This window comes from Protomyctophum bolini, assembly GCF_963924005.1.
Source record: "Protomyctophum bolini genome assembly, chromosome: 14".
In the NCBI taxonomy this organism is placed as follows: Eukaryota; Metazoa; Chordata; class Actinopteri; order Myctophiformes; family Myctophidae; genus Protomyctophum; species Protomyctophum bolini.
The window spans coordinates 832,571-844,053 of NC_137875.1; the positions used below are offsets into that span (position 1 = coordinate 832,571).

At 41.4% G+C, this 11,483-nt stretch overlaps 1 protein-coding gene across 1 annotated transcript in view; it reads left to right on the forward strand.

The window, feature by feature from the left end:
- Window positions 1–11,483, forward strand: part of kif20ba (kinesin family member 20Ba) — a 47,258-nt gene that overhangs the window by 24,131 nt on the left and 11,644 nt on the right. Inside the window, exons 15-22 of the mRNA XM_080781739.1 lie at window positions 56–195; window positions 615–708; window positions 2,061–2,294; window positions 3,017–3,403; window positions 3,896–4,216; window positions 4,371–4,701; window positions 6,536–6,684; window positions 7,324–7,446. Coding sequence (XP_080637865.1) covers window positions 56–195; window positions 615–708; window positions 2,061–2,294; window positions 3,017–3,403; window positions 3,896–4,216; window positions 4,371–4,701; window positions 6,536–6,684; window positions 7,324–7,446 — 1,779 coding nt within the window. The remainder of the gene's footprint in view (window positions 1–55; window positions 196–614; window positions 709–2,060; window positions 2,295–3,016; window positions 3,404–3,895; window positions 4,217–4,370; window positions 4,702–6,535; window positions 6,685–7,323; window positions 7,447–11,483) is intronic.

Sequence of the window (11,483 nt, forward strand, 5' to 3'; positions counted from 1 at the left end):
CGCACTCGATTGGGATGTTGTGGCGTGAACACCGTGTGCATCGTGTCCTCCACAGAGCCAGGGGGCGCTGCTGCCTCGTCTCCAGGAGGAAGTGCAGAAGGAGAGAGGAGACGAGCTGCGGTTTGAGACTCGCATCAGACAGGAAGTGGCCAAAGAGTTCACCGAGTTGATCGACCAGATGCAGCGAGACTTTAGGTATGTTTAACCCATTCTGACCTGAGATCAGATTCATACGAGGTTTCCACTGGGGACACACTGGTCTGATTAACCACATTCTGACCTGAGATCAGATTCATACGAGGTTTCCACTGGACACACACTGGTCTGATGAACCCATTCTGACCTGAGATCAGATTCTAAAAATGTCAGTCGCTCTTCGATTTTTCAAAAATAGCAGACCTACAAGCTCGTAGCGCGCCACTCGGTGGCGCGCTACGAGCTTGTAGATCTGCTGTTTTTCAATAGCTAAAGCATAACATGATGCTAACACCGAAATGTGTTCCCGGCCAGAATGGGTTAATAAATAATATATATATATAATACTAATATTATACACTATATAATGTATTTAAAATACTAAATGTGTGTGTGTGTGTGTGTGTGTGTGTGTCCAGTGAGCGTCTGCTTCAGGAGAGAGACATGTTGGAGGACAGAGCAGAAGGAAGAATGCAGATCTTCAAGAACCTCGTCCACAACCTGAACAGATCTGTAAGACCATCTAACCCAACTCCACAACCTGAACAGACCTGCAAGACCATTACACCAGCGCCATCTGGTGGCTCGTAGAACGCCACCGTCGCCATATTTAAAGGAGAATCCGTGGGGTCATTGCGAACGCAGTGAGCACTTACTATGAGACCTAGCAGATCACGTCTGTCTGTCCCGCTATACGTCCAAATATGGAGTGTACGTCCAAATATGTGAGTGTGTTGCATCAATCACAAACAAATCACTCAGCTCCATATATGGGCACAAAAGGGGCCAGGTCCACATATACAGTAACAGCGGGACAGACACACAGACAGACAGACATGATCTGCAGGGTCTCAGCTGCGTTCGCTTCCCGCGTTTGCGCGTCTTACTGGTCGTACCAAAAGCTAACGTTCTCATGGGAGACAGTTGACTGGCCCTTAAAAATAGGCTACCCGCTGCTATAGGCCTATTTTTGTTATATATCATTATCAACAACGATACTATGATGAAAGAAAAGGGTTAGGCTCATGTCTTTTCTAATAGAAAACTGTGGAAAACGTAGTTAAACATGCAGAGAGACATGTTAGGCATTAGGCCACTACTTTACCTGGATAATAACCTCATCTTTTCGTTTTTGACATATTTTGACATATAATAATCCTGTACCGGCACCGCGTGTAGCGTTTGGTTTCATTATAGCGCGATCGTGACACAATAGCCTACAGCTGCTGCTGCCCGCAGAGCACACACCATGAACGGTAAAGATACCAACGATCTGACAGCGCTATACGCAACATGGAAGTAACACTGACTCCAAGCCGTTTATGAATCAGTCAGTGAATGGACGCGTCAACTTTTCACCGCCGTTTGGTGTGTGTGTGTGTGTGTGTGTGTGTGTGTGTGTGTGTGTGTGTGTGTGTCTCCGCACAATCAGAAGCGTTTTCTAAGAGACGAGTAGGATACAAAGGAAGCCTGAAAGGCAAGCATTGGGTGATTGGCTCAGCGGCCATCAGGGCTGGTGTTTAGTCGTTTGTCCTCTCTCTTTCTCCCAGTGTTTTCAAATGGATTTTTTTTTTTTTTTTAACACTTTATTTTGATTTTTATTGTTGAATAAATGAAAAAACATATGTGTACATTTTGTTGTATCCGACATGTAAATATCCCCCCCTCCCCCCCAATCAAGGCCAGAACAAGACAAATAAAACAAAGACAGACAGTACAAGACAGTAAAAGTAATTAGTAAACTAGTTTTGAAAGTACTAATGAACAAAAAATAAAATTAAAATAAAATAATAATAATAAAAGAAATAGTATTTTCAAATGGATTTCTATACGACTGTCTGTCTGTCTGTCTGTCTGTCTCTCAGGACTCTGTCTCACTGCCGTCGGATTCCCTGAAGCGTCCTCTGGATGTCCAGACGGACCAGGATGGACAACCTCCTCTGAAGAAGGGTGAGGGCAACGAGGAGCCCTCTGAAGGTACCATGAGGACCACCTCCCAGCACCAGGACCAGACCACCTCCCAGCACCAGGACCAGACCACCTCCCAGCACCAGGACCAGACCACCTCCCAGGACAAGGTCCAGACCAGAGGACACCAGGTAAACATTAGACCAGGCCAGAGGTCACCGGGGCGACTGTGGCTCAGGAGGTAGAGCAGGTCTTCCAATGATCGTTCATGGGTCGGCGGTTCGAATCCCGGCTCCTCTACTCCTGGCTACACGTCGAAGTGTCCTTGGGCAAGACTGAACTGAACACCCAAATTGCTCCCGATGTGCTGGTTGGTGCCTTGCATGGCTTCCTTGAATTCAAAAGTAGATCACACACTCTCTCTCTCTCCCCTTAACACATTTAGTACCGGAACTGCATCAAAATAAAGGCGCTGCTTGCGCCAGAGTAATCGCCAGAGTAGTGATCGCTTCTATTTTGAAAGCCATGAACCGGAAATACTTTCTTAAAAAAGTTGACTGACAAAGTGCCATCACAATCTCCGATCATCTTAATATATTTATATACGCTCCAAAAAGAGTTCATATTTTGCGGGAGAGCCGGATGAGGAGCAGAAACGCAGCGCCAGCATATCGATCCATTCATCACCACGGAGAGCGCCCTGGATGAGGAGATACGAGTCATTCTTTCCGCCGCGCTAACATGGGAGTCAATGACAAGCTAATAGTTTCACAGAGCGTTAGCATACGGCAAGCGAAAAGCGAAATGCCCCGCGTCGTTTGGACGTCGCTAGGACGTCCACAGACGTCTAAGGCACCTCTCGGTTCCAATCCTTGACGTTTCAGGACGTATTATGTACAAAATGTGTTAACAGGATCAGGAGGTGCTTTCAGCCCTCCAGGAGGAGAGGAGAGCCAGGGAGGAGGTGCTGGTGGCGCTTCAGTACCAGACCGCGGGGAAGGAGGAGGCGCTTTCTGCCCTGGAACAGGAGAGGAGAGCCAGGGAGCAGGAGAGGAGAGCCAGGGAGCAGGCTCTGTGTTCCCTGGAGGAGGAGAGGAGAGCCAGGGAGCAGGAGAGGAGAGCCAGGGATGAGGAGAGGAGAGCCAGGGACGAGGCTCTGTGTTCCCTGGAGGAGGAGAGGAGAGCCAGGGACGAGGCTCTGTGTTCCCTGGAGGAGGAGAGGAGAGCCAGGGACGAGGAGAGGAGAGCCAGGGACGAGGAGAGGAGAGCCAGGGACGAGGAGGCTCTGTCACACAGAGAGGTACAGTTTCAGTTTATGTTGTATTTTCTCCTCACAGGGTCATTATCTCCTCATATCAGTGGAGAGGTCTGTTATCTCCTCATATCAGTGGAGAGGTCTGTTATCTCCTCATATCAGTGGAGAGGTCTGTTATCTCCTCATAACAGTAGGTCTGTTATCTCCTCATATCAGTGGAGAGGTCTGTGATCTCCTCATAAAAGTGGAGAGGTCTGTTATCTCCTCATAACAGTGGAGAGGTCTGTTATCTCCTCATATCAGTGGAGAGGTCTGTGATCTCCTCATATCAGTGGAGAGGTCTGTGATCTCCTCATAATAGTGGAGAGGTCTGTTATCTCCTCATATCAGTGGAGAGGTCTGTTATCTCCTCATAACAGTAGGTCTGTTATCTCCTCATAACAGTGGAGAGGTCTGTTCTCATAGCCGAGGTCTGGAGGTCCATTACATTAATAAAGTAAACCATACCTCTTTATTTCTTTCTCCTCGTGACAACAGACCCTGGAGCAGCGGTTGGCGCACGCTAACCAGCAGCTAGCCCAGCTCCAGCAGACCTCAGAGCAGACCTCAGAGCAGCAGACGCAGACCTCAGAGCAGCAGACGCAGACCTTGGAGCAGCAGACGCAGACCTTGGAGCAGCAGACGCAGACCTCAGAGCAGCAGACGCAGACCTCAGAGCAGCAGACGCAGACCTCAGAGCAGCAGACCTCAGAGCAGCAGACGCAGACCTCAGAGCAGCAGACGCAGACCTCAGAGCAGCAGACACAGACCTCAGAGCAGCTGGGAGACGCTCTTCAGGAGAAAGATCAAACTCTGGAGGTAAGTCTGCGTGGATGAACGTTCTCCGTCGCCGCGACTGATTCCTCTCATTAAGACTCTGTAGAAGATTCATTACCACTGATTCATTACCTGTGTGTGTGTGTGTGTGTGTGTGTGTGTGTGTGTGTGTGAGTGTGTGTGTGTGTGTGTCCAGGCGCTCACAGAACAACTCCTGACCCGCGAACATGAAGTGGAAGATCTCGCATCCAAACTGGCACGACAGGAAGTGACATCACAGAGGCACCTAGAGGAGCTACGACAGAAGCTCGGCGCTCAACAGGAAGCCGATCATCTCAAACAGGAAGCAGAGAATGCTGCCCTGCACAGCCTCGCGGCGTTGAACTCTGACCTCCGTGCCGAGGCAGAGACCCTGAGGGCAAAGGTCGCCGAGTTGGAAGAAGAGCGGGAACTGTCCTCCAAAACAAAAGGGGAAACCGAAGACGTGGCCGCGGCGGCTAACCGTCAGCTAGCTGCCTCTGTACAAGGTTATTAATATTATTATTATTATTATTATTATTATTCTGTACAAGGTTATTATTATTATTATTATTATTATTATTCTGTACAAGGTTATTATTATTATTATTAATATTATTATTATTCTGTACAAGGTTATTATTATTATTATTCTGTACAAGGTTATTATTATTATTATTATTATTATTCTGTACAAGGTTATTATGGTTTTATATAGTTGGTATTAGTCTTAAAGATGCAGTGCCACAATGTTTGTATTTTCCAGTGTTTCATGTGTCTATGAGGTGACAGTACTTCATTAGACACCCTGGAGTCTACTGTATGTGTCTATGAGGTGACAGTACTTCATTAGACACCCTGGAGTCTACTGTATGTGTCTATGAGGTGACAGTACTTCATTAGACACCCTGGAGTCTACTGTATGTCTATGAGGTGACAGTACTTCATTAGACACCCTGGAGTCTACTGTATGTGTCTATGAGGTGACAGTACTTCATTAGACACCCTGGAGTCTACTGTATGTGTCTATGAGGTGACAGTACTTCATTAGACACCCTGGAGTCTACTGTATGTGTCTATGAGGTGACAGTACTTCATTAGACACCCTGGAGTCCTTTTTAATGTGCAATGGTGTATTAACTTTGTATTTAGGGTTTCTTCCTGGAGGCTGTCACAGCTAGTCTCAATGCTACAACATGACTTCAGCACCATGGACAGTCACAGCTAGTCTCAATGCTACAACATGACTTCAGCACCATGGACAGAGTCACAGCTAGTCTCAATGCTACAACATGACTTCAGCACCATGGACAGAGTCACAGCTAGTCTCAATGCTACAACATTAATTCAGAACTATGGACAGAGTCACAGCTAGTCTCAATGCTACAACATGACTTCAGCACCATGGACAGAGTCACAGCTAGTCTCAATGCTACAACATTAATTCAGAACTATGGACAGAGTCACAGCTAGTCTCAATGCTACAACATGACTTCAGCACCATGGACAGAGTCACAGCTAGTCTCAATGCTACAACATTAATTCAGAACTATGGACAGAGTCACAGCTAGTCTCAATGCTACAACATGACTTCAGCACCATGGACAGAGTCACAGCTAGTCTCAATGCTACAACATGAATTCAGCACCATGGGCAGAGTCACAGCTAGTCTCAATGCTACAACATTAATTCAGCACCATGGACAGAGTCACAGCTAGTCTCAATGCTACAACATTAATTCAGCACCATGGACAGAGTCACAGCTAGTCTCAATGCTACAACATGAATTCAGCACCATGGACAGAGTCACAGCTAGTCTCAATGCTACAACATGAATTCAGCACCATGGACAGAGTCACAGCTAGTCTCAATGCTACAACATGAATTCAGCACCATGGACAGAGTCACAGCTAGTCTCAATGCTACAACATGAATTCAGCACCATGGGCAGAGTCACAGCTAGTCTCAATGCTACAACATGAATTCAGCACCATGGACAGAGTCACAGCTAGTCTCAATGCTACAACATTAATTCAGCACCATGGACAGAGTCACAGCTAGTCTCAATGCTACAACATTAATTCAGCACCATGGACAGAGTCACAGCTAGTCTCAATGCTATATAACATTAATTCAGCACCATGGACAGAGTCACAGCTAGTCTCAATGCTATATAACATGAATTCAGCACCATGGACAGAGTCACAGCTAGTCTCAATGCTACGACATGAATGTCTTTGTATTGACATGTGGACCATGTTTAGTCTTTGTATTGACATGTTGACCAAACACTTTAACCTGACGTCCCTATGTTGGGCCCCCCCCCCCCCCCCCCCCCCCCAGACATCTCCAGGCTGAAGCAGACTTCAGTCCAGGATGCGGACAGAGTGAAGACCTTGACCCTTGACCTCCAGAGGAAAGATGACCTCGTCTCCGACCTCCGAGAGAAGCTCACCGACTCCAAGAAACAGATCCTCCAGGTGCAGAAAGAGGTAAGACCTGATACCCGATACCCTGATACCAAGCTTATCCAGTACCCGGTATCCATAAGCTTTGGGCTTATCCAGTACCCGGTATCCATAAGCTTTGGGCTTATCCAGTACCCGGTATCGATAAGCTTTGGGCTTATCCAGTACCCGGTATCAATAAGCTTTGGGCTTATCCAGTACCCGGTATCCATAAGCTTTGGGCTTATCCAGTACCCGGTATCGATAAGCTTTGGGCTTATCCAGTACCCGGTATCAATAAGCTTTGGGCTTATCCAGTACCCGGTATCCATAAGCTTTGGGCTTATCCAGTACCCGGTATCGATAAGCTTTGGGCTTATCCAGTACCCGGTATCAATAAGCTTTGGGCTTATCCAGTACCCGGTATCGATAAGCTTTGGGCTTATCCAGTACCCGGTATCGATAAGCTTTGGGCTTATCCAGTACCCGGTATCCATAAGCTTTGGGCTTATCCAGTACCCGGTATCGATAAGCTTTGGGCTTATCCAGTACCCGGTATCCATAAGCTTTGGGCTTATCCAGTACCCGGTATCGATAAGCTTTGGGCTTATCCAGTACCCGGTATCCATAAGCTTTGGGCTTATCCAGTACCCGGTATCAATAAGCTTTATGTTGGGTTCTCAGATCTCAGTGATGAGGGAAGAGGAGAAGCAGGTGAAACAGCAGCTCTGCAACGCTGAGAAAACCAAGAAACAACTGCAGAACGACATGTCTGCAAGAGATAGGACCATCCTACACCTACAGTCTGTAAGAATATTATATTAATGTTAGAGATAGGACCATCCATCTACAGTAGAATATTATATTAATGTTAGAGATAGGACCATCCATCTACAGTAGAATATTATATTAATGTTAGAGATAGGACCATCCATCTACAGTAGAATATTATATTAATGTTAGAGATAGGACCATCCATCTACAGTAGAATATTATATTAATGTTAGAGATAGGACCATCCATCTACAGTAGAATATTATATTAATGATAGAGATAGGACCATCCATCTACAGTAGAATATTATATTAATGATAGAGATAGGACCATCCATCTACAGTAGAATATTATATTAATGATAGAGATAGGACCATCCATCTACAGTAGAATATTATATTAATGTTAGAGATAGGACCATCCATCTACAGTAGAATATTATATTAATGATAGAGATAGGACCATCCATCTACAGTAGAATATTATATTAATGATAGAGATAGGACCATCCATCTACAGTAGAATATTATATTAATGTTAGAGATAGGACCATCCATCTACAGTAGAATATTATATTAATGTTAGAGATAGGACCATCCATCTACAGTAGAATATTATATTAATGTTAGAGATAGGACCATCCATCTACAGTCTGTAGGAATATTATATTAATGTTAGAGATAGGACCATCCATCTACAGTAGAATATTATATTAATGTTAGAGATAGGACCATCCATCTACAGTAGAATATTATATTAATGATAGAGATAGGACCATCCATCTACAGTAGAATATTATATTAATGTTAGAGATAGGACCATCCATCTACAGTAGAATATTATATTAATGATAGAGATAGGACCATCCATCTACAGTAGAATATTATATTAATGATAGAGATAGGACCATCCATCTACAGTAGAATATTATATTAATGATAGAGATAGGACCATCCATCTACAGTAGAATATTATATTAATGATAGAGATAGGACCATCCATCTACAGTAGAATATTATATTAATGATAGAGATAGGACCATCCATCTACAGTAGAATATTATATTAATGGTAGAGATAGGACCATCCATCTACAGTAGAATATTATATTAATGATAGAGATAGGACCATCCATCTACAGTAGAATATTATATTAATGTTAGAGATAGGACCATCCATCTACAGTAGAATATTATATTAATGATAGAGATAGGACCATCCATCTACAGTAGAATATTATATTAATGTTAGAGATAGGACCATCCATCTACAGTCTGTAGGAATATTATATTAATGTTAGAGATAGGACCATCCATCTACAGTAGAATATTATATTAATGATAGAGATAGGACCATCCATCTACAGTAGAATATTATATTAATGGTAGAGATAGGACCATCCATCTACAGTAGAATATTATATTAATGATAGAGATAGGACCATCCATCTACAGTAGAATATTATATTAATGATAGAGATAGGACCATCCATCTACAGTAGAATATTATATTAATGATAGAGATAGGACCATCCATCTACAGTAGAATATTATATTAATGATAGAGATAGGACCATCCATCTACAGTAGAATATTATATTAATGATAGAGATAGGACCATCCATCTACAGTAGAATATTATATTAATGTTAGAGATAGGACCATCCATCTACAGTAGAATATTATATTAATGTTAGAGATAGGACCATCCATCTACAGTAGAATATTATATTAATGTTAGAGATAGGACCATCCATCTACAGTCTGTAGGAATATTATATTAATGTTAGAGATAGGACCATCCATCTACAGTAGAATATTATATTAATGATAGAGATAGGACCATCCATCTACAGTAGAATATTATATTAATGATAGAGATAGGACCATCCATCTACAGTAGAATATTATATTAATGGTAGAGATAGGACCATCCATCTACAGTAGAATATTATATTAATGATAGAGATAGGACCATCCATCTACAGTAGAATATTATATTAATGTTAGAGATAGGACCATCCATCTACAGTAGAATATTATATTAATGTTAGAGATAGGACCATCCATCTACAGTCTGTAGGAATATTATATTAATGTTAGAGATAGGACCATCCATCTACAGTAGAATATTATATTAATGTTAGAGATAGGACCATCCATCTACAGTAGAATATTATATTAATGATAGAGATAGGACCATCCATCTACAGTAGAATATTATATTAATGTTAGAGATAGGACCATCCATCTACAGTAGAATATTATATTAATGTTAGAGATAGGACCATCCATCTACAGTAGAATATTATATTAATGATAGAGATAGGACCATCCATCTACAGTAGAATATTATATTAATGTTAGAGATAGGACCATCCATCTACAGTAGAATATTATATTAATGATAGAGATAGGACCATCCATCTACAGTAGAATATTATATTAATGATAGAGATAGGACCATCCATCTACAGTAGAATATTATATTAATGGTAGAGATAGGACCATCCATCTACAGTAGAATATTATATTAATGATAGAGATAGGACCATCCATCTACAGTAGAATATTATATTAATGATAGAGATAGGACCATCCATCTACAGTAGAATATTATATTAATGATAGAGATAGGACCATCCATCTACAGTAGAATATTATATTAATGATAGAGATAGGACCATCCATCTACAGTAGAATATTATATTAATGTTAGAGATAGGACCATCCATCTACAGTAGAATATTATATTAATGTTAGAGATAGGACCATCCATCTACAGTAGAATATTATATTAATGATAGAGATAGGACCATCCATCTACAGTAGAATATTATATTAATGTTAGAGATAGGACCATCCATCTACAGTAGAATATTATATTAATGATAGAGATAGGACCATCCATCTACAGTAGAATATTATATTAATGTTAGAGATAGGACCATCCATCTACAGTAGAATATTATATTAATGTTAGAGATAGGACCATCCATCTACAGTAGAATATTATATTAATGATAGAGATAGGACCATCCATCTACAGTAGAATATTATATTAATGATAGAGATAGGACCATCCATCTACAGTAGAATATTATATTAATGATAGAGATAGGACCATCCATCTACAGTCTGTAGGAATATTATATTAATGTTAGAGATAGGACCATCCATCTACAGTAGAATATTATATTAATGATAGAGATAGGACCATCCATCTACAGTAGAATATTATATTAATGTTAGAGATAGGACCATCCATCTACAGTCTGTAGGAATATTATATTAATGTTAGAGATAGGACCATCCATCTACAGTAGAATATTATATTAATGATAGAGATAGGACCATCCATCTACAGTAGAATATTATATTAATGATAGAGATAGGACCATCCATCTACAGTAGAATATTATATTAATGATAGAGATAGGACCATCCATCTACAGTAGAATATTATATTAATGATAGAGATAGGACCATCCATCTACAGTAGAATATTATATTAATAAGATAAAAAGGCACCAACCTGCACATCAGGAGCAATCAGGGGTTCAGAGTCTTGCTCAAGGACACTTCCACACTAACTCTGGGGGAGACCTCAGGGATCGAACCGGGAACCTCCTATAGTATGAGGTCATGGTAGATAGGACCATCCTACACCAGCAGACTGTAAGAATATAATAGTTTATAAAATAATAAATGCATTGTGCGTCTCAAACTATTACTGTTCAGACCATTAAAGTCCAAAGTAAGTCCAGAAAGAAGTAACAGTTTATTTCCAGTGGATCCAATGTAGTCATTTATACACAGACGTTTTCAAATGTGTTTCAGGTCAATTTCTTAACTTCTACTAGTGAAACGTTGCGTTATCTTCACTATATAGATGTATAGATGTATAGCTTATATGTATAGTTATATGTATAGTTTCATTATAGATATTCCACTGTTACTTTCTTAGCTTACGCATGTTTCATGATAAATGTTTTTATGTGATGTATTCCCCATGCTTTTTGTTCTTGCTTAATGTAAGTCGCTCTGGATTAAGAGCGTCTGATAAATGCCT